The following is a 23,773-nucleotide window of genomic DNA, read 5'->3' as shown; positions in this document are numbered from 1 at the left end:
CTGCTGCTTAGACTACCTGATTATAGTCTGGCACACCATCTATTAGAGAATGGGTAAGAAAGCAGTTGGGTGATTAAGGAACACAAGGAATTTGTTACGGAATGCGTGTAGCTGGCAACTTTCCATGGAGACCTTCCAAAAGACTTTGTGGTACCTGTGGAAGGGCCAAAATGCAGCGGAGCTGCTGCAGTTGCGCTGCCCAGGGAGACGGGAAGTAGAGGAGGTCCGGCATAGAGATGCTGGAGCTCCAGGTGTCCTGTGGACCTGAATTACGTGCTATTTTTATGCTTCTGCAGTGTGTGTGCAGGTACGTGGGTGATGTTTGATGGATCAGGGAACTGGCATGAAAAACTACAGATCCGCCATCCACCAGTGTCCAAGTGAAAGCAGGTTCTCCAGTATGTGTGCTGGGGTTCAGACTGTAGAGCCACTATGCAAGCAATCTTCAAGACCCTCAGGATGAAGGGAGGGATTGGGTTATGGTCCAAATTACAATTTATAATAGCACATTTGGACTTTCACAAAGTACAGGAATGGTGCCCTCTAATGTCACTTGTAGTCTCGTAGCTCACACCTTAGGTCCACCACTGGCTGGGTGTATTTGCTAATCTAAGTACGCACCTTTTGTCTTGAGACTGGAAAGAATCTTTTCCATTGCTACTTTTAGTGCTAGGATCCAATATCAAAGCTTGGAAAAACAATTTCATTAATTAGACATAGATCTTGCATGAAAGTGCAGGGAATAGTGGTGATGGGGAAGTTGTCTGTTTAACTGTCCTGTTTCTACGACCCCTCTGTAGTTAGAAACTGAAACTGATTTTTTTTTTTCTGGTTTAGCAGTCTGCAAAGGAGGCCAGTTTGTTATCACTGATTTTACCTCTGTGCTGGCTGCTACCATGAATGTGCGTCTTTTCAGTATGTAGGGCTTCTCCAGCTACAAGTTTTTTAACTGGTTTACAAGCTGCAAGCTTGGGCTATTGGCTTTGGCATGTTTTGCTCATCAAAAGCTCAATGGTAAAAATTTCAGATAAATCACTTAAAAAAAAAAACCACACACAGAAATTTTCCATTTTAAAAATATGGACTTCTCGTTTTCTTTGAACTGGTAGCCTCATAAAACGGAAAAAGAAGCCACTAAAATATCTGTCATTGTAATAGCATGAGCTATGGTTTCACGGACTGGCTGACAGTTTGTTGGTTATGTTATTTTGTATTTAGCAAGCTTACACATTTTAAGGGGTGATTTTTTTCAAAGTGTTTTGATGTTTGAATAGTAGCACTTTATCTCATACTTACTACTGACTGAACTATTGGACAAAATAAATTGGGTTTGGAGAGAGATGCTTAATGGGTTTCTGTACAGAGATTATTACACCCTGGTACGAATGCTTTCTAGTGATTTCTATTCTAATGATTTCTATTACAACTGTTTCTGGTTTAATGTTCATAAGTTTCTGAGCGACTTTGAGAAAATAGATATTAAGAAGATATTAATAATTCTATAATCTCATTTTTCCGGTCTTAAAAAGAATAATATAGCTTGCATTTAAAAAAAAAAAAAAAAAGAAAAAAAGGTGCAAATAGAAACTACAGGGTACTCGTAAATTTATCTCTGTGATCTCTCTCAGCTAGCTGCAAATTAGCTATGTTTACTGTAAATGTTTCTGCTAAGCATTATTTTTAACATTAGATCAATTACCTGGAAATCAGTATTTTTTTTTTTTTACTTAACTTATTTGAATTTTGATAACTAAAGATAATGCACAACAAAGTTTAAAGAAGTTGTCACCCTTTTACTCCTAGGCCAGGGGCCTAAGACATGAGTGAAAGGGTTAAACAGTTTACATTAAGCTGTTGTTTTCTTTAACTAGAATGTATCCACAAAGACTAGACTGTAAATGATCCAGTGCAATTATCTCAGTACATTGGGGCACCACAGTAACAATACACAATAATCTTACAGGAAAAATAAAGGTAAGAAAACAAAGGTTTTATTTTATCTGTTGTATCCAGATTTATTTTCCATTTGATTTGGTTTGTTTACCAGCAATCCCATTTTAACTAGTCAAATTGGCAGGGCTGTTTGTGTAAGGTTTTTGTTTGTTTTGGTTTTTCTGCAACAGGTGCTATACTATGTGTAAATACAAAGGGAAGAATATTATTTAGATCATTATTAACAATCAGATGGTGGCAATATTTTTTGCTAGTTACTTCTGATAATTAATTTGCATTTTCAGCTGTGGCTTTCAGTTGTCAAATTTCATCTCGGTTTCATACTGCTGAATGATGGACTGCAAGTGTGAAGTAAATCATCTCAGAGTCGAATAGCTCTTTTGTTGTTTAGACTAACTCTTGTGTACCTTTATTAATGTTGGAGGATGGGAAGGTTCTTCCCATAAGTAGACTTTTGCCTACAAATTTGTTAAAAAGCACATGATGGGTAGGAAAAATAAAAATAAATAAATAATAATTAGAAAAACCCATAAAGGCAACATCTTGGCTAAACAGCTGGGGTTGGTTGATTAAAAATGATGGAAACTTGAAATTGGTCAACACTGGACGATGTGAAAATAAATTCAGCTTTTGTCACTGCAGCTACTGTATGCTTTAAAGGGCCTTATGTATTTGTCCTCATTTTGATAAAATGAAATTTCTTGCCATTAAAATTATACACTAACTTCTACCGAAAACCAGCAGTTCCCAGGATAAATATGCTAATTAACACTTAACAAGTCTTGTTTTAGTCTTAAGTAAAATTTCATTCTATTATGTGAAAAAAATGCTGTTATGCATATTTTGTGGATATATTTAATTTCAGTTGACAAATAGCTGTCTAGGTACAGACTTGAAAATATATATATAGTTTACTTGTGGATCTTAATTGTTTAATTGCAAAATAAAGATGTGCTTTAGTAATTTAAAGCTTTTTTCCATTTTCTTGCTATTATACACATGATTTTGCTATGCTGCTTTCATACACTTGTGATGCCAGGTAATGTTTGTCTTGTGTTTTACTTTTTGACATTGTGTGCCATAAATACAGCCCTATGGATTCAGCACCAGAAGAGGATGCTAAATTATCAGGAATGAAATTTCTTGGCTACAGAAGAAGCCTGAGTATCAGCCAGAGGTTTTGATCCAAAAATATATACTACAGTTTTTGCTCTAGTGGAAGAATAACTAGCTAATCTCTTACACAGTGAGTGTTTTGGATGACAGTGTTCAGTAGATGTTATAGTCTGATCACAAACCTGAGGGTCTGAGGAGTAGCGATGTGAGGAACAAAAATTTGAGATGGCAGCTTGAGGGGATGTTCAAAGCAAAAGTAGGAAAAGATGATGAAAGGACTTAAGAGGCAAGACAGAAATCTCAGGTGGGGTAAGAGTCTAAGAGAGACCGATTAGTTTAGGACTTTAAAGTGAAGACAAGGTGCTTGGATTTGTAGTACAAACAGATAAACTACTGGGAAAGCATTCAAGGAGTGAAACAGAAGAATGAAGACATATTGAGTCAGCAGAGATTTGTTTAAAACTGGAATAGGAAGACTGTATAGATGATGAGTCACAGATACCACAGTTGCATGTGCAAATACTTGCACTGCATCCGAGTAGTAAATAGTGAGGAAGGAATAGAGTGTAATTACATGAAGAGTAGCAAGAGGCTGGTGGGAAATAAGAGCAAAAATGAGCAGAAATGTTTGTCACTGTAGCTACAGAAAGGAAGCTGGGAATAATGGAGTTCATGGTGGCAACAAGGGAGCTTGTGAGTAACCAAGTGTAAAGAAGCTCAATTTGAGGAAATAATTGAAGATGGGCAGAAAATGTAGAGGCCACTTCTAAAAATCAGGTAGTTTATTCTCCTGAATGCTCTAATAGGAAAACATGAATTGGTGTAGGCTTAATGGCAAGGAGACTACCATTTATGTGATGGACATCTCTGCTGAAAACTGAGCATCCTTGCTGTGCAAATGATCAGTTGATCTGCATCAAGAATTCATCGAAAGTGTTTCATTCATCACAATGTGTTTCATTGTGCCAGTTCCTCTGCGTGGCAGGTGATCTCACCCCATGTTTCACAGCTGAGCGTAGAAAATGTTATGTTATTGTTAGCACAAGCAGTCGTGATAACAAGCCCAACTTATGGTTTCCTGGAGCGCTCCAGAGGCTGGATTCCCAGTTACCCTGGGGTTTCAAAGTAGGCTGGAGCTCGTTTACTCAGAGTAGGGTTGCTGTCAGCTGCCACTACACTTTTGCAAACACATTTTGTATTGCCTCCCATTTATATTGCCTTTCCTGAGGTCTTCTATTTGGAAATATCAAATATTAGCTTGAGCACAAATATTTACGTACTCAAAAAAATGCAGTGAGGTGCAGCCCTTTATAACTGCCAGTGAGTGGGGCTTTTCCCCTTGGGCTGGAGTAACGAATAACTATAAATCACTGCAACACATTGTATTAGCAAAGGGCATTAGAATACAAACAGTATTTTGTTGTCATAAATTATTTCAGGGTATAAATACGAACAGTTTTAGTTTATAGATGGTTCTCCTTTACTTAACGCATTGCTGCCCCTATCCTTTCAGGCAGTGTTTAAAGAGACGATTTCCTTCTGAACTTTAGTGGTTTAAGAGAGCGTTTGCCTGGGGTTTCTTGCTGTACTTCTTCCCTTGCGGAGGGAACTTCACTGCGTGTTAGAAACGTCCAGAAGTTCTGCGAAATACTTGAAAAGCCGATCTACTGATCGGCCCCGTTTTACCCCACGGCCGTTCTTGGTCGCGCCGCCGCTGCCCTCAGCCCGGTCCCGCAGCGTCGCTGCCGCCAGGCCCCACATCGCGGTGCCCAAGCTGCCTCTGCTGGCCCGGGCGCTCCCGCGGCCTCCTGGCTCCCTCCCCGGGCAGAACGTGGGCCGGGCCGCGACCCCGCCGCCCCCCGCGGCGCCCCCTGAGCCGGACGAAACCACCTGGCTCGGGGCGGGGGCGCCCATTCTCCGGGCTCCGCCCCTTTAAAAGGGATGTTGGCCCCACTGCGCGGCGCGAGAAAGATCTCTTCTCCGTCCACCTTCCGCGTTCCGTCCCGCCGCCCTTCTCCCCGGTCTCCGGTCCTGCGCCCAGCGGGAGAGAGCAGCAGCCGCCAGGTGAGTGAGCATGGACAGGAGAACACAGAGGGCGAGTAGTTGCCCGTTTAAGGGCCTCCCACATCGCTCCGCCATGTCCGGAGGCCCGCCCCTCCCGGGGGCTCCCTCACCGCCGCCCCCTCCCGCCCACAGGGTCCTGAGGAGCCGCCGCGGGGACACGCTCCAGCCGCCCCCGGCTCTGCCGCAGCCGCCGCCCGGGCCGAGGGGCCGCCCGCCAGGTGAGCGGCGCGGGAAGGCTGTTGCGACCCGCACGGAGGGTCGGCGGCGCCAGCGCGCCGGTGCCCGAGCGGCCGCAGCAGGGCAGGGCGCGGCGCGACCCCTGAGGCGAGGCCGCCGGGCAAGCGAGGCGGGAGCGGGGCCGCGGGTGGGGGGTGAGGCGGCGCCAGTCTCGGGGCGTTATGTAAGGGCAGGGTGGGCCGGGGGCGCCCGGCCGGTGTGGCCTGGGAAGGGGGATTGGAGCAGGCGGGCGCCCCGGGGCGGCCGTTCCCTGCCGGGGATCCCCCGGTGAGGCAAAGGGGCGGCGGCGGGTTTCGGCTCCGTGCTCACGGACTGGGTTGCGATCGGGGCAGCCCGGCCGGTTGTTGGGGCTCGGGGCTGACTCATCGCCGGCTCCGGGTGTTCGGGACCCAGGAGGCGCTACCCGGTGCGGGTGCGGAGCTGGGAGGCCGCTGTCCCTGGGATCCGCCGGTCTGTGCAGAGCCTTTCCCGGTCTGTGAGCGAAGTTCGGGGGCAGGAAGGGCCGTTTATAATATTTTTTTTTTTTTTTGTATGAGAGAGACGGAGTATGTCAGCCAGGAAAACAGCTGGTTCTTAGTTGCTTTCCTGCTTTGAGACAACATCACCATCTCATTGAAGAGTGCAGTAGTGCTTGTATTAATGAAAGATTAATCGTCTGAGATCTACACAATCGCCTTTTTTTTTTTTTCCTAATATACTTTCAGGTTGTTCCCAAAACCACCCGAACTATTGTCAAGGGTTTGAGCTGCGTTTTTTTTTTTTTTTAAGTAGTCAAAGAGTGTGGGTATTTAAATCCAAAGAAGTGAATCGGCTGGTTGGGTCTTTTTATGTTGACTTGTAAAAAACAAACAAACAAACAAAAAACAACAAAAAAAACAAACCAACAACAACAAAAAAAAACCAAACTGCACACTCACCTAAGTTTTACAGTTCTTCATAAATGAGTTGTGTTCTAAGCAACAGTTCCTTATCGAAGTCTGGCGTTTTCTAAGAACTTTTTTGTGAAAAACTGATTTTTTCTGTGTTGGATTTTGTAGCAAAGATGCTGAGCTTTTTCCGTCGAACCCTTGGACGGCGGTCGATGCGTAAGCATGCGGAGAAGGAACGGCTCAGGGAGGCCCAGAGAGCTGCAACCCACATCCCTGCAGCTGGGGACGCAAAGTCCATCATTACTTGCCGGGTAGCGCTGCTGGATGGAACAGATGTCAGCGTGGATTTGCCGGTATGAGTGATGCAAATTTGTTTTTTAAATACCGCTCACTTGTGTCCATCTGATTGTGCTCTTTGCTGCCTTTAGGTAAGGGCAAATCTGTTTGTTGTAGCAGCTGACCCCGTGACTTGATGGCCACTAAGCTGATAGTCATAAAAAGGTACTGAAAGTATAGTTAGTTTTCTTATGTGCCAAAACAAGAAAGCATTTTGTTAGATGTCATTGTCCATTATAAATTGAACGCTTTCTAGCGCGTTGATGTAGTTGTTGTGCCAAAGCTTAATTTAGAGAGGGTAACATCTCGGATGAACTGGATTTTCTTTTAAGTGAGCTATGTGTGCGTCTTAAAAAGGAAGGTAAATCTCTTGGTGTAACTCTGTTGAAGAGGAGGACTGAGCCAAAGTATGAGCAGTAATTTCCGTGTGGGTTTTGTTTGTTTTGATTTTGTGTCAGGGTTGGATGCAGGTTTTAGCACTCACTTGAGAGGGAGGGGAAGAGAAGGATTCTACTTCCTTCCCCTCCTCAGGGCAGATTATATAGCAGGGACTGTCTCATAGCTTTACTGGGAGTGAGGTGTTAGCCGCTGTTTTACATTTCTAAAGCTCCCTTAACATGCACGTGTCTGTTCTACTCTGCTTAATTGCATACATGTTTTTGGCCAACAGGATGAACAGTAGCAATAGAAGCAATGTGCTCTGTTTTTCCATTACCACGTGTTAGAGTTGTTAGTGACTTGTTTCGATCTCACACAGCTGAGTTAGGAAGCTGTGGGTCTGCGAGATCTTCTGACTAGTTCTGTAGGATTTGGCTGCAGTAACAGTTGCGCTGATGTTGGAGCTGCTGGCTAGAAAGAGCTTGCAGAGCAGCCATGCTTCAAATGGCTTCTCTTTCTACCCCTTCTTATTTTAAGATCACTTCTGGAGTGTTTGTAATGTTGGGTAGTTTGAGGAAGGCTCTCAACTTGAGTACTGAGTGGTGGTGTTGACATAGCGAGCGGAAATAACTCTTGAAATATCCAGAACCCCAAGTACTCTAGAGTTAAGGAAATAGTTTGGCATCTTTATTTGTGAAATGGCTATACTGATAGGTGTTTATAGAGGGCAGTAAAACTAATTTGTACATCTCTGAAACAATGTAGTGAATGTCTTCAGTGCTGTTTAGTGCCTAGGATGCTTGATTCGAGGCCAGGAATGCCCACAAACACTTTATAGCAAGAGTTACACTTAAAAAGTACTCAAGTTTAAATTAGTGTCTCCACGTAACTAGAGCAGTAATCTTTTAAGGTTGGGGTTGGCTCTGTAGGCAAATTCCTGACGCCTCTAAGGACATTTCTGAGGCTTTGAGGAGCATAAATTGAACCCAAAGAGGTGTCATGACCTGCCATCTGGGCTGTAAAATGGCAGTAACTATTTATTTCTATGTGAAACTTTTCACTCTTGCTTTTTTTCTTTATAAGCCAACATAAAGCCTTGTATGTGGACATATAAGTTATGAGTAACAGTAAACAAATATGCTAAACCTACATAGCTAGATGCAGTAATTACAGTACATCATCAGTGGCTGACATGTACCAGTTCCTTTGGTGATTAAAATACAATAAATTAAAAGTAGATTATATGTTACATTTCAAACTCCTTAGTGTGTTTATCTCCACCTGCATCTTTCACATTTTGGGCTTGAATCAGAAAGAGGAAAAAAAAAGTGGGGGAGACGGGATGAAGTGGAGGGTACAGTATCTTGGCAAAACAACATCACTTTCTAAATCTTGAAGGTAAATTGAAAATACATGTGTGTGTGTATATATATATATATTCAGAGACTTTTTTCTTCTACGAAAACTTCCATTGAGAATCATTGTCCTCTTTGAACTAGAACATTTTCCAAGGCTGATTCTGTTAGCTTGGCAGGAGATTTAGTTTAGAATGAACTTTTCTTATCTCAAAGAGGTGCCAGTTCAGTTGTGCACAGTCCTATTATCTAAGTTCTGTAAAATTGTTTTATTAAAAAAAAAGAAACAAAACAAAAAGTGTTTTGTACAGCCAGATCACTTAGCAAACAGGTTAGTTCATAGCCAGAGAAAGAGCTGTCTTGGCAGGAATGAATGCTTTACCTGTTTTAATCTATGGCTACATAAATACTTTATAGTGGCATAAGTTGGTGCTGCCACAGGAAGAAAAGATGTTGCTTTCATTGTTGCATTTATCCTTGTTTTCGCACACCCCTTGGCAGAAGAAACAGTTTTTTGGCAGCCTGGCAGTAAGCTAAGTCAAGAAAATGCTGTGGCTGAAAATAATCAGTGTAGTTTAGTTATGTTAGTTTCCAGCTGGAGAGATTCTTCAATCTGGTTCCCCATGTGCCTCCCCAAATGTGGTGAGGAAGCATTTAGTGAATTTGCTACTAAGAGAAGAGTAGTTTGGAGTTCCGAACATTCATATCATTGAATCTGAGATTGCTGAATTTATGTTTAAATAAATAAATAAACAATGAAAATAAACCAAACAAACCCATCACAGGGAATGTCATACTGTAAGCCAAACCTGTTTCAGTGTCTTTTTAAGCAGCAAAGAGTGATGTTTTTATGAATATTGACAATGAGACAAAATGATTTGAGCAGTAACTCTGCTTTTTGTCTACTGATCTTATCTATGGTGTCTGTCAAGCTGCTTAATCTCTCTGCTTTTCTATTTCTTCTGTTGTTTTTAATTACAAAATTGCCTGACTTGAAGTGGTCGTCAAAGCTACAGTCCTACACAGTACCTAGACTGGATGTTTTTTATGAACCTACTTGTTTCATAGCCATGTCAATGACTGAAGAGTATCAGTGTTATATATACTATTTACTGTCACTTTGGTATGTTTTAAATGGGAGGCATGAACTTCATGCAAGTTATCAGTGTTCTTTTAGGGCAGATCGAAATGTGTGGGGGCTTTTTCCCCAACTACATCTCAGATTCTAAAGTTGTGTTTTGACCTGGTGGTTTTCCTCATCTGTTACGACTTTTTTAAAGCTTTATTTTGTCCAAATGCATTCAGTGGGTTTGGCAGACTTATGTGATTAGTGAAACACTAAGAAGCTTATTATTTTTTTAATCTATGAAAAGTTTTTATAAAATATATGATGTCTGTTAACTTCGCTGCTGATGATGTTCATCGCTCACACTGCTTTAACTAACTCACCTTGAGTTCAATTTGGACGAAAGTCAGGTTGTGCTTTTTCTTCAAATTGTTTAAGATCCGTGGGAGGAATGTTGCTGAAGTGGTATGAGCAGTGAGAGGACAAGAACTTGGTTTTGCTGACATCTCCTATCTTACTTTTAATCTTGTTCTCATGTGAAACTAAACTCCATCTTCCCCCACTGCACCTCTGGAATTCTCAGTAGCTACGAACAGCCCTGGTTTAGTACCTGGAGACTCCATCAGCTCAGTCACACCAGCCTGGGCTCCCAAGGGAACCCTTAGCAGCTGCAACACCGACTCTTCTGGTAGTGATAGTTGGTGGGGAAAGGCAGGTTGGGGTGGGGGAAGGCAGCATAGCAGTGTTTGTCCTTGAAGCCTGTTTTTAATTGGAGTCACCAGCAGCTTATGAAATACTTGCAAACAAAAACATTTGTCAAGAATTTTAAATAATGTGCTGTTTCGAGTACTGGAGGGCACCAGAGAGTTTAAATCAACAGACCTGAAAATAGAGTATTTGTTGTAGATATAGTCAATTCTATGCTATTCATAGTAATAATTGGGAAAGGTAATTTGGATAAAGGGAAAAGAATGGCAAGATAAATAGTGTGAATTTGGAATATGCACCTTTTTAAAAATTTGTGGATAGCTTTCTGTGTAGGAACAAGCTGAACCTTATAATAGCAACAGATAGTAAGTATGGGGTCATATAGAAGCAGCTCTGTGCTTTGTGGAAGCCAGGGGTGTTTTGGTAAAAAAGACTGACCCTGCTCAACCCATAATTTATGTAATCTTCTCATGGATAATAGAACGTTAATTGTATTTCAGTTTCTGTATGGTATGTGCAACCTAAACTTTGGGCAAAAGCTTCCTGGTGGTATAAGGTAAAAGACACAAGTGATGAGAATGGATGCTCTCTGAGTAGTTTTTCATCTTAGAATACTCCTTATTTATGCATGCATGAAATTTAATATGGAGATGTCAAAATGAGATGTTTTTGTCCGTGTTATAATGAAGTATCATTAAAACACGGTCTTGTATGAAGCAGTCCAAAAGCTCTGTGGAATAGCAGGAATTAGCTAAGCTGTTTACAGTTTTGGAGTAATGCTTACAAAATAAGATAAAAGGACTGTATTTGTAGTGATTATTTTAAATAAAATTTAAGAAATCTATCTGGACTGCCAAAAACATTGCCAGCAAACCGTTAACGAGTGCTGATGGCTTTTTTTGTGAAGGGAGATGATCTGTGTTGATCTGACTACAAGATCAGAGATGTATTGTGGTAGTTGTTTTTACTACATAATCTGCCCTGTTTTTTTAAAAGCCCGTAGAATATCTGTGGCTACTTACTGAATATCCGTAGCTGTAAATATGGAATACAGAACACTGTCTGTGATGCAGATGCTGATTAAAAAGAATATCTAGTCAGACCAGAAATATTGGAAGATAAGTCTTTGAATAAAATGTGTAATCTTGGTGTTCAAGGCTGGGATTTAAATTTTTAAAATAAATCTCAACTGACAAAATGAATGAGTAAATAAACATTTGCTTGTGTGTTTATGTATCAAGGTGATACATTAAAACTTTTTTTCCCATATGGTTTTGGTCTTTATCTTAAACTATTGCAATGATTTTGACTATTTGCTTAAACTACCGAAGGATCTCTTGGGTGCGTGACTCTGGGAAAATCAATCCTGAGTGGAGTGTTACAGAGCAGAGCTGCTGTCTGTCATGGGAGGAGGCCCAAGCCGTAGTGCTTCCTGGGGTGCCAGATTTCAGTGCATATTGAGATTGAATGTAAGACATATATATACATATAGAGAGAGAGTACATGCTGAGTCGTTTCAGCACTTGTGAGCAGCAGCAGAATCAGTGACTGCCTGAACAGAGTTGTGCTGTGGGGCTGGTTGGTTTGGGCTGATGGCAGGTGAGCGGTTTGGGCTTGCTACCATTCACGATGGCCTGGCCAGACTGGAAAGGGGCGAAGGCAGCAGCTGGAAGTGAGTGATCATCAGAGCGATTTGTTTGGCCTGTGGTGTTTCAGGGCATGGTGCTGCGGGCTGGTTTGGTTGTCCGAAGGTTTAGCATTCCCAGTTCGCACAGTAACAGTGAGTTTTGTCTGAAGCCCTGCCTTCCCCTGCACTGCTCCTGGAGAGAGCTCAGCCAAAGACTGGGACTCTCATGTTCTCTTAACCAGGCTGCTCCTGAGAGACCTGCAGCTGGAACATCAAATAAAACTGAAATGTTTGAGAGTATACTGGGGGAGGTATTTAATCTCTACATCTTCACGCTGGATAAGCAGTCTGGATATATTCTGTATCAGAAAGAACACTGGGAAATAGATTCAGAAACAAATTGAATCAAATGTGTAGCCAGAAGAGAGAAACTTTCTGGGAAAGAAAAAATAAGAGACTTCTGGCAAAACAAACAGACAAGTATCAATGTTTTGAATTTTTTTTTTTTTATTGTATAGGGTCAATAAATCTGAGCATAGTACATAAAAATCCTTCTATATAGTATTCTAATAATTGTAGAGTTATTATGGGTATTGAAATAAATTCTTTATAAAGAATTCTGGGATATGCCTTTTTCGTTTTCCAGAGAGACAAAACAAAATGTTTAATCACAAATGTTTTATCTTCCTCTATTTGGGAGAGATTGAGTAAATAGAGGAACTTCTGAGCTCTTTCTCTGGAGCTAGAAATTATTCTCCGCAGCCTTCCAGCTTGAAGGGCTTTTCACGCAGTACAAGAATATATGGTGCATCTTGTCAAAGGCTGGGGATGCACCAGAGAGAGAACCAGAACTTGTGTTTTGCTGCCAGTGGCATCTTTAGCTGAAGGAGAAAATGGACAGGGGGGTTGGAAAAGATGTTTGAAAGGTTGATGGTTGGAGTTTGAGGAGAGGGGCAATTTCTTTTGCAAGTCAGTACTTAGAGCCACGAGAAGACCAGTGTGATACAAATAATGTGTACTTCTAACACTGCCTTTGTAAAGATAAGGTGTTTTAACCCTCCAGTTCTCCAGCAGACCTTGATGGTGTTAACTATAGATACTGCTTTCATGATACTGAGATGAAAACTCTTTCCTTTAAAACTCACCATTGGAGCTTTCTCAGGGTTTATTTTTTTGAAACATGTCGTGTGGGAGAAGGGGTATTAACTTAATAAAAAACGCACAGGCTCATCTGCTGCTCCCACACTGCCGTGGTCTGCAAACATGCCCGGGTGACATCCTAGCAACTGGGTGGCTGTAAATCCTGCACAGGGTTTTCCCAGCTTCTCCGGGGCTACATGGGATGTTTCTGAGGAAACCGGTGTGAATATGAATGGTGGCTGCTAACGAGTTCACAAAAACAAGGAAGGGAGGTTTTTGAACTTCGGTGGCTACTGAAGTTAATAGCTACTGTAAAATATTGTTAATAAGAAACATTAGCATCATAATTTGAAGAAATGTTCTGACAGAAAACTACAGCTGCAAAACCACAAAGGATAAGTCCCATGAAGGTCAAGCCTGTTAATATCTTTTTTTCAGAGTTCGTCTTATATAGGGACCTACTTTTCTTCACAAACAAAAATAGGAGAAAAATAATTTTTTATGAGCATTTTAGTTAGTATTTTTGATGGTAGTTTTTGTTGGTTTATGTTGGGTTTTTTGTTATTTGTTTGGAGTTTTTGTTTGTTTTGTTTGTGGTTTGTTTGTTTTTCCCCAGTTTAGGAAGTGTGAAGTACTTGCTATGATAATAAAACGTTACAAAGTGAGCCATTCAGCCGGTGCCTGCCCAGCACAGGGGTCACATCCCCAGCTGTTGGGAGCCCGTGTGGCTCCAGCAGTGCTGGTCCTTCCTGGCTGCTGCTGGTGCTGACAGTGGCTTTTCCATCAGGCCAGTTGTGGAGCACTGATCTGCTGCCTTACGCTCTTCCTTGAGTGCACGTCCTTGAAATAACCTTTACTTTTGGGACCACGAGAAGAGGGTGTAGAAGCTACCTCTCTAGTTTCAGGCAGTGCCTGAGCCAAGGTGAATGTCTCCGTATCACCTTATCCCAGCGCTGAAGGGACAAACCCCCCAGCCGAGGTGAACACCGGAGCTGGCTTCACCCTGCCTTGCTGCAGAGCTGCCGGGTTTAAGTCCAGCCTCTGTAACACCGGGATTAAGTCCAGCCTCTGTAACACCTATTCAGCCAGCCAGCAAGAGCAGCGTGAGATGTCATTAGGACATCGTTGGGAGCATCCCTTCCATTCAGGGGCAGAGTGGCGTACGATTCATACCCAAAGCGATCAAAAGATGCTTTCATCTCATTCCAAAGTGTGGCAAAGCCTCTAAATGCCCAGGCCTATGTAAATGATATATTTTATTTAAGTTTCCCCGTTCAGTTGTTGATTCTCCTGCTGTGAGAGATATTTGATGTTGCTTTCTACAGAGCGTAGCGAACTGTATAAATCAAAAACCCACACGGGTTTTACAGAATTACAAACCCGTGTGGAGTTTAATTTGTGCCCTGAAGGGAGGGCCAGCCACTGACTGGGCTGCTTGTGAGTGGAGTCGTTAAGAGTTCATTGGTAACCATTAAGCAGCTTGAAAATATTTGTCCTTTGAGAGTAACCTGAGCTCTGCTGCAAGGAACAAAAGAAAAAAAGAGAAAGGGGAGGGGGAAAAAGCGGAGTGTAGCAGTAGGATAAAAATGTCATTCGAATTGCGTGTTGGCACTACAGAGTATGGGTTAACTTCTCACCAGCAAAGGCAGTCGAAGTGTGTCTTTGCTGTGTCTTTTGAAAACAATTGAGATCACAGTTTTACTGAATACAAATGATTTAATTTGGGATCATAAAAATTGGCCTGTTACAAAGCAACGCAATTTTTTTGCAGCCGTTTGTTTAGATATAAGGAGGAAGGACTTAATTAAGGCTTTAAAAAGATTTGAATTTAACGTTAAAGCAGGTGTGAAACTTACGCTGACTTGCACCAAATACAGCCACTGATGCTTTAATTCATGTGCAAAGTACTGCGTAATTAATTCTATGTTGACAGCCTTGTTGACTTAAGTCAGAAAACACCCAGTACCCCTGCAAGTCTTTCCACAGCATTTCCGTGCTCTTCTTCAGGGACTTTCCTTCCACATTAGTCATTCTGGGTCCGCTTTATCTTTCAATTATTTTCTGAGATTACCAGAAGGGTGAACATGCTCAGAAACTAATTCAGCACTGCAGAATTTGGAACACTAATACGTTTTGGTTGTTGGTAGTGTGAGATAGTACGTGTAGTAATCCCAGGCTCGAGTTAAAGGGCTCCATTTCCTGTCCTTGGGAGGGAATTTACCTGAGATAACTTGTTAATTACAGTTTTAAGAGATGACTTAATGAGGAATTGGAAAGGACGGAAAGCGTTCTTCCCAATAAGGGCAGATTTTACTCTTGTTTTAGACATAGTGCAGAAAGCTTCATGCAAAACAAAACATTTTTCTAGTCTTACTGTTGCAATGTATGATTTGTCTTGTATTAGTTGATTTTACTGTTTGAGCAGGAGATACCCTGTGCTGACGGAACATATCAGCAGTTCAATGCCTTGCTCTTTCAAGAAAGAGGTTACAGACTCAAATAGTGGAAAAAATGTGTGGTTTTATATGTAGGTGATTTACCTTAAGGCTTGTCTTAGGAGAGTCTTGCTGGTGTTTAATAAATCTGTTATTGGTTGAGAAGTACTTCTTCCTGAAGTCAACAGAAAAAACTTGCCCTGAACAAATTTGATGGGGTCTATATCTCAGCATTTTCATTATTCGACGTTTTGCAGATGCTGTGTGCATGTGAAGTCGCCTTTTGTTCCCTCTGCCTCCCCCAATACTTGAAAATAAATAACTGGGGGGGAACTTGCTTAGACAGGTTCTGAGATTTTACTGTGGGCATTGAAATATGTTGGATTTAACTAAAGCAAAGAGTAAACCAATGATTATGACTGCAAAGTTGAATTTAAAATATTTGAAGATCAGGGAGGATAAAGGTGGCAAAAATTATGCATGCTGCTGTTTCTTACATGAATGTGACTTGGTGATGAAACCAGATTATTTCTGAGAATAAGAATTCTGACTGGCCAGGAATTTTGAGGAGTGGACTACATCTGCTAATTAGTACCTTACTATAAAATATGCTTAGCAAGTTAGCCCATTTTTCAAGTTGCAAATATATAAATATTAAGATAAAAGATTGCAAGATTGTAGCATTATGGAAATAGAGAAATCCTTAAGTTGCTTTCAGAGTAAGCGTAAATCCTTTCTGCATTTCTTGGCGTTTAAAAATACTTCTTTTCAACACCAGTACTTCTGCTCTGATCTACTAATGTATTAATGTTTTTTTTTTTTTCTGTCAATCTGTTACTGTGAAGGAGATCATAGCATGAAAAATGCATGTTGTGTAGAAACTACCCAGTGCTATTTGTGTCTTCTCTTTGAAAACAGGTGTTTAATTTTTTAGGTCATGACTGTAAAAATGTTTAGTTGGGGACAGAGCTAAGGTTTTTCATAAATCATGTATGAGAATATGCAGTGGCTTTTTGCACCAACCAAGTGAACTTACTTCTGCAAATGCGTTATCTAAGTAATGTTTGTTGAGGTTGTTTGCCCCAAACTGTTTCCTGTCAGTTGTTAAAAGCATTTGCTAATGGACTGCTGTATCCTAATTCAATACGCTTTGCTAACTGCTTCAAAACTGGTGAATTGCCTAGATATCAAATAGGAGTAAATTCTTAACCAACTTGCTGTACTTAGCTCTGAACATTTTCTGGCGCATTAGTCATTGCAATTGTAGGAGCTATATTTCCAGTTTTGTTGAACTCTGGTGAGTCAGGAAAGCCTAGAAGGGACAAGGATAAAATGATGCTTTAACACTCTCAGTGTTGACATTTTCCAAAAAAGGAGATTATGCAAGTCCTTTGAGGATTATATGTGCTTCTTGTGGGGTGTATGTTTAACTTTCAGAAAAACAGCCATCAAAAAATATGAGAGAGAAAAATAATTTCCGCATTACATTTTCAGAAGCTGAACTTTGGGATTCTCTTACTTCTGGAATTAAAACATAAAGTATGCCTAGAAGAAAGCAGATGCTATAATAAAACTACCTGCCAAGTACTAAATCCTTTCATATTTTCAGAAAAAAGCCAAAGGTCAGCTCCTGTTTGAACAGATCATGTATCATCTGGACCTTATAGAAAGTGACTACTTTGGATTAAGGTTCATGGATTCTGCACAAGTGGCGGTGAGTAGCAGTGCTCTTTTTTTAATTTTTCCTAAGTAACGTTCTAAAAGTCTTGGTATCTATGAAAGTGCAATAAGAAACCTGTCCTTTTTTTGAGTTATGTTTTGTATAGAAGCTCTGAGGTGTGTTAGTTTAAGTGACACCAGGTTTAATTTCACCTTGAGCACTCTTCACATCTTACAGAGCTGTTGTCTCTTCCTTTCTTGGCTTTCACTTGTGCCTGTTACACCTTTTGTTGTCATTAGTTAGACTGGTCCAAGAGAAGCCCAGAGCCTGGCATGTCATGTAGTTCTTCATGCTGCTGGTGCAGAGAGGAAGGGGCAGAACAGGGTTGTGTGCCTGGCTATGTTGTTCTAGAGTGCAGAAAGTTTTCCTTTGCCAGTGCCATGAACTTTCTCATCACCAGAAGTCAGATTGTTAGTGTCTGCTTGAGAAATCATCTTGGCAAGAGGGTTATACCTTTGATTTGCTCAAATCAGTTGTGATTCAGTCCTGCAACTGGAACATTTTAGGAGGATGTAGGTGTGTGTCTATGTACCCCACAGTTTGCATAGAGGGTTCTTGCAAGCCTGAGTTTGTGAAGTTTATTGTGTGTTTCTAAAAAAGTGACTGCTTTTGAAAACAGAGGCAGGGTATCATTTGCGAGAAGCAACCACAGTTCTTTCACTTGTAGGCTGAGCAGTTTTAGTTAGGTATTTCTTATGGCCGATAGTTAATCCTTCAGCTTAAGTGAGGTTGTTAGACAAGGAGTGGATGTTTTTCTCCGTCCTGCATCTCTGTAACTCAAACCTGTATTCACTTATTACAACACCCCAGGTAGAAAGAGATGGGAGTTTTTATACTTTGTCAATCTTATTTATTAGATGTATGACCTAACAGTTTCTGTGTTTCAAGTCCATTTCAGAACTATTTCATGATTAGGATGACAGAGTGGAAGCACAGACAGTTGCTGCTGAGCTATATACCTGAATTGTTTGAGTTCAGCATATTAAATGGAGGCAGTGACGTGTATATATTCCTTTATTTCTGTGAGGACCTATGTCCAGAATTATTTAAAGGTGACATCTTAATTGTTACAGCTTGACTCTTTGAAAGAAGCTGACAACTTTGAACACAATGTTATCCACCCGAAAGCACACTTAGAACCTGACACCTTCTTTTCAAGATCACTGCAATTGAGTTTTATGCTTAACTTCTAGTTGTAGAGAACATTAACTTCTGAGAAAATAATTTGTGTTCAGCATCTGAAGCAAATTTCATGACTAGCAGGATTAGCTGCTGCTGGGCTGCAGTTCCAAGTAGTGAAAGTGATCTTAAACCTCTTGCAGAACAGAGACATTTCACACTAACGAGGAAAAGAGCATTACACTAATGAAGGGATATCATTCAGAGCCATGCATACCTCCTACCAACAGAAATTAGAAAACAGCCCACTGTATTCCATTTTATATTTATAAAAATCATGTTAGTTGTGTTAAGCATGTGCAGTCTAGGATGTTGAGTATTGATAGTGAATGACTCCACTGCATTTATCTTTTTGCTTCAGGAAAAAAAATCTCTACATTTAAAGTATGCCAACTCAATTTCTGCCTTATGGCTTTTGAATTATTTCCATGTGCCTCTAGGATCTAATAGGCATTCACAGTGGGTTAGTTAGAACTGGTGAAACTATCCGTATGGTAAACCTTTTATTCTCTTACTGTTCTGTTATCACATAATGTCATTTCACCTTGAAATGGGGAGATAAGGGTTAATCTTTTCTGCTTCCGGCATGGGTCCTGGCGTGCTTTTGACCAACGAATTGTTACTTCTAGTCCAGACAGCACCTGATCCAGTGTTTGATATTGCACAATCTACCAGGTACAAGCAGTTTCGAACTTAGTTTGCTTCCTTTCCTTAAGTATGTGTGACTGAGAAGAGGCAGAGTAGAGATAACAATCTGTTTAAACTGGACTTTAATGATACACTCTGTATAAAGAAGCAGAAAAGACTGCATTTTGCCAGAGGAGCTGAACACAACAGCCAGAGATAACTGCTTTAAGAAATGAAGAATTGTTGTGATGGCAGCTATTCTTGCAAAGAGGAGCTGGCATATTTTAGCAGAAACCCAATCTGCAGCTGGAAACAAAGGCAGAGACTAATCAAGTGACCGGTCAAAGATTATTCAGGAGACCTGTTAAATAAACAGGGTAGAATCCAGTCCCTTACTGTGGACAACATTGTCTGCCGGCTCAGAGGGAGATAATCTTTCTGCTACCCAATTTAAATCTAAGTATATTGCTTTACTGGCTAGTTGCACCTGATGATATAAAACCTCTGGAAAACTAGCAACATGCAGTTAAATTAAAAAATCAAGAATTTCCATGCTTGTGTTAGCTACAAATGAGTTTTCAATAGATTAATTTTGAACAACTGAAGAATAACTTTTTTCTTCTTTTGAGCTACTTAAGTGATTAGTATTTAGGTGTTCATGATGTTCTGAGGGGAAGAAGCCCAGATTAATACAAACTTTTCCTGACATTTTGGATTCTAGGACTCAAATACTGACTTCTTTAAAAAGTTCTTGAAGCAATTAGAAAAGTGAAAAAATTGTAGCTTTACTGAAATTTCTATGTTTGCTGCTAGTCTGATGGTTAGGAATAGATTCCTCCCCACCATCCAGCAAGACGCAGGAGATGGTGGAGGGAGTTATTTGCAAGATCACCCACCGTGCATGGGGCTTGATCTGGCAGCCAAGGTACCAAGGCTGCTGTTAATTTGAGTAGCTTTGATTGAGGCTGACAATGACACAAAAGGTGAAGATTGTTGTTAACTTGTTGGGCTATTTGGCTTTCTCTCTAGCAATGCTGAAAAGATGTTTCTAGTAAGGAGGGACTGAACATTTAACAAGTGGCAAATTTATAATTCTAATGTATAAGTTGCAAGCAACAAATACTTGCTATTCCTAATGGAATTGTACAACACATCAGTTTGTTGCTCTGGCGTATTTGTCTAATGTAGTGCTTAATGCTGGAAATTATTTGTGTAGTACTGCACAAAGTATGCAGCCATTAATTCCATAAAATGTGGGACCAGTTTTAGCCTCACCATCTTACAAAAAAACCCTGTTTACCATACCTTTTGAAATGTTGCCTTTATTTTTTTCTGAACCAGCAGACTGTTTAGTGAGAACTTCCAGTGCTCAATGCAGTCTGTTCATATTGCTTTTTGTTTAGCAAACTTTTATCTCTGGATTTCAGCAGTACGCTGTGCCGAGCAAACTCTCATCAAAATGTAAACTTTTGCCAGGTCCGCTTGAATTCCGTTTTAATCACTTGGAATAAATCTTATGTTTCCTGATGCCTGTCTGTGTCCATGCATGGTTTTGTGGTGTGTGGTGGTTTGTTGTTTTTTCTTTTTCCTTCCATTTAATAGTAGTTCTGTTTCCCTTCGTCCACGCACACCCTCTCGTTCAGCCAGAGCTCCCGCAGGCAGCGGCGGTGGGAGCTGCACAGTCAAACGCTCTCAGTGCCTGTCGCGGGCCTCTCAGTTACCTTCCCATGGAATGTGGAGGAGATGAGGGAAAACAGGAGGGAGATGAAACAGGCGTGCACAGCCAGTCCTGGAGCCTAGAAATGTCTCTTTTTGCCATTTCTGTATCTAATTCACCTGCAAGCCTCCAAGTATGTAGTTTGTGTATTCTTATGGTGGAGGAGGGAATATGTATATTCTCTCCTCCAGCACGTGAGTTTGTGGAATAGGAAGAGAGATAATACCATTTTCTTAAAGAAACAAAAAAAAATATTACTCAACTCCTTTTCACTGGTAACATAAGCAAACTTGATATAAATATTTACTTAGTTCTTCTTTAAGCTTCCTGCTTGATTTAAAAAATATATTAGATACATTTCAAGACAGCCTTCTGCAGCCACTGTGTTTTAATGGGTGATGAGAGGATTTTCAACTTTGTGCACATCAGCAGTAGATGGTTTGGTTGTTCTGATCTGCAGCTAATATATCAATCACTGCCTATCCTGGCTGTTCTACAGGCCAACTTTACCCACTCTCTGCAGAAGGCAGGGCTGCTCTGAAGTCAGGAATGTGTTTGCACTTGGCATTGCAACCTGAAAATACCGGTTCTTTCTCATATCCCTGTTGCTTTTCTGTCCTCCATGGGGCCAGATGTGAACTTTCTGGTGCACAGGTTATCAAAAGGAGCGTTGCTAAGTATATAAGTCATCTGTATTAGTTGCAAGATGACATTTGGGACTGATCAAATGAGGTGGTGTTACCTGGGCAGTGTGATCTGTGCAGGGCATGGTGTGCTGGGCAGTTTGCTCTGACTGTTGGGACGATGCAATTACATTGCATTGGGTGCTGTGTTTACTGTGGAACTGAGTCACCTCCTTTGGAGGAGGGAGCTCTTCACTCTGCACAGCCCTTGCAAGTAGGTCTCTACCGCTAGTTGGATGTTTGTTTGCCAACTTTATCTTTAATTGCTGGTATAAACTCATCAGCAGTGGGAGTATATGCAATTATTTTAGGGAGCGTAGCATATACATGTAGATGTTTCTCTCAACCTGCCATCTATAGCTTATTTTTACATGCTGTTGTACGCAATGTAAATGGAACCATTATTTTGGCTTCATGTCTAGTATATACCTTATAATTAGCATTAGTAGGTGAGGCTGTAACTTCTGTCCTCCCATGTGACAATTGCTAAAATGTCACCTGTGAACAGATTTTGGAGAATTAGGTATAGCTGACCCTTATGTCTGGACATAGGCAGCTTTGCTGTTACTACACTTAAGTCACCTAAAGAAAATCCATGAAAGTCAACAATATTTACTTTGTCTCTCCTCTCCACCCCAAGTGAACATCACAAACAGTTGAGTGCCAGAGTGTCCAGCTATGATTTGTGCTCCTCTGGCACATTGGCTGACCTAGTAAAGTGTGAATTGTTTGTTTGTTTGGACAGGATGAAGATTTTAGTAATTGAAGTGGCTTGTCAGTACTTTTTTTTTTTTAATAGATAAAGTTTTCTTGAAGATTGGCTTTTAAATAAGGTACTTATGCTTCTGTTGTTCAAAACTGACATTTTGCATTATAAACTTTGAGTGAAAGTGTCTTTGAGCACTGGGCAAGCTGTGAATTGTAAAGATTTGGATTGGATTGTTTAAACTACTTGTTATTCCAAGATGATCTTTGCTAATGAACAGTGATTTTTTTTTTCCTTTTTTGTTCTTTCAGTGATTTATTGATTATTTAATGAAAGTACTTTATTTTTCAGCATTGGTTGGACAACACAAAAAGCATTAAAAAGCAGGTTAAAAGTAAGTGTTCTTTCCATTTTCTCTTTGGATCTCATATTGAACATACAGGAGACACAGAGAGTTGAAACAGGGTGGGGGGGAAGTGTTCTGTGAGGGATGACGAAAACCCGGCATGGTGCTGCTCAGTGTTTAATGACCTCTTCCCTCTGCAGCTCACATTACTTTAGTTTAATGTCCTTAATTAAACATGTTAGAGGCTCATTAATTATAGTTTAAATGGAGGCAAGGCAGCTGAAGATGGTTTAGTGTTATAGATGGTTATCTTGACTATAGGAACACTTGTCTCAGAGCCTCCATCTCTTGGCACAGTCTTGAATGCCCAAATCAGTGTTTGGTCCACCAGGTCCTTACCTCCAGCACAAGGGTTTAGTGTGTTTTATTGGTGTGTGCCTGGGTAAGCTGTGACATCAGCTGATTTTTGTTTAGCAACTTCCTTGCTCTGCGCTATGGGAAGTCTTCAGGGATTTGTTAGTACAACAGAGGTTTTGGAAGCACCAAGAGAGACAAAATTCCACCTGTCAAATTCAAGAATCAGCAGAGCGCTGCACATTTTCAAAGAACTGTTAATCCATCCTTTTGCCAAATTAACTCCTTGGTTTCCAGAAAAGATGATTCTTCCACAGAAGGGTCTGTTAAATCTCCCTAAACTCTGTCTAAACTTCTGTGAAATAAAAGGGCCTGAGTTGTCAGCAGCACAAGTATTTCCTAGAGCCCTGGAAAGATGTTAGAGACCAACAGAGTGCCTGGGGGTTTGGTGAACTGCAGAGCCGAGATGCTCAGCTTTCTCGGTGATGGATAGAGTCCTTAAATATAGGGATTAACCTACATTCACGTGCTCTTGGCAAGACAAATCAACTTAATGTGTTATGGCTGTTGGATTGATTTGTAAGATATAAAAATATTTTGTGTGTATACTTAATGGTCGTTTCACCCTGATATTTTTTATGCGTTTCCTTGTCACAAAGGAATTCCTACCTTAAGACCTTGTGGTGTGACAGAGCCAGTTTCAGTCAAGTTTTGTGATGTGGTTCTGTGTAATAAAAAAATAACATGTCATAACCAGTAACTCTTACCACTGTCTTGAATGAATTCTGCTTTGCAGTTGGCCCACCATATTGTCTGCATTTTCGTGTAAAGTTTTACTCATCAGAGCCCAACAATCTACGTGAAGAGCTAACAAGGTAAGAAGGAATTTGAGAGAGAGGTACCTGATTAAGGCCAGAAAAATGTTTTTGTGGTATTTATTGGAACAGTCGTATGAAGTTTTGGAGAATTCCTGAGAGCTGCTTGCTTACTTGGCTTTTTGTAAAAGTTTCTAATGTATCTCTAATGAAATAAATGAGCTCTGATATGAAGAGGTCTATGTATTTCTTATATTACTCGATGCACCATTTTTCAGTAGAAAATTCTGACAGCTGAGCTGAGTAGCTTATACAAAATGGACAGAGGTATTCACTGAAGAG

The 23,773-nt window shown here is 40.8% G+C and overlaps 1 protein-coding gene across 3 annotated transcripts in view; it reads left to right on the top strand.

The window, feature by feature from the left end:
- Positions 1-5,018: 5,018 nt before the first annotated feature.
- Positions 5,019-23,773, top strand: part of EPB41L5 (erythrocyte membrane protein band 4.1 like 5) — a 60,499-nt gene continuing 41,744 nt past the window's right edge. For 2 of the 3 annotated variants that reach the window (XM_065840439.2, XM_065840438.2), the window contains exons 1-6: positions 5,019-5,133; positions 5,266-5,351; positions 6,408-6,592; positions 16,894-16,998; positions 22,268-22,310; positions 23,413-23,491. In XM_065840439.2, coding sequence (XP_065696511.1) covers positions 6,413-6,592; positions 16,894-16,998; positions 22,268-22,310; positions 23,413-23,491 — 407 coding nt within the window. In that variant the 5' untranslated portion in view covers positions 5,019-5,133; positions 5,266-5,351; positions 6,408-6,412. The remainder of the gene's footprint in view (positions 5,134-5,265; positions 5,352-6,407; positions 6,593-16,893; positions 16,999-22,267; positions 22,311-23,412; positions 23,492-23,773) is intronic. The other variant, XM_071810869.1, reaches the window with a different exon arrangement.

This window comes from Patagioenas fasciata, chromosome 7 (assembly GCF_037038585.1).
Source record: "Patagioenas fasciata isolate bPatFas1 chromosome 7, bPatFas1.hap1, whole genome shotgun sequence".
In the NCBI taxonomy this organism is placed as follows: Eukaryota; Metazoa; Chordata; class Aves; order Columbiformes; family Columbidae; genus Patagioenas; species Patagioenas fasciata.
This window is presented reverse-complemented; position numbering and strand designations above follow the sequence as displayed.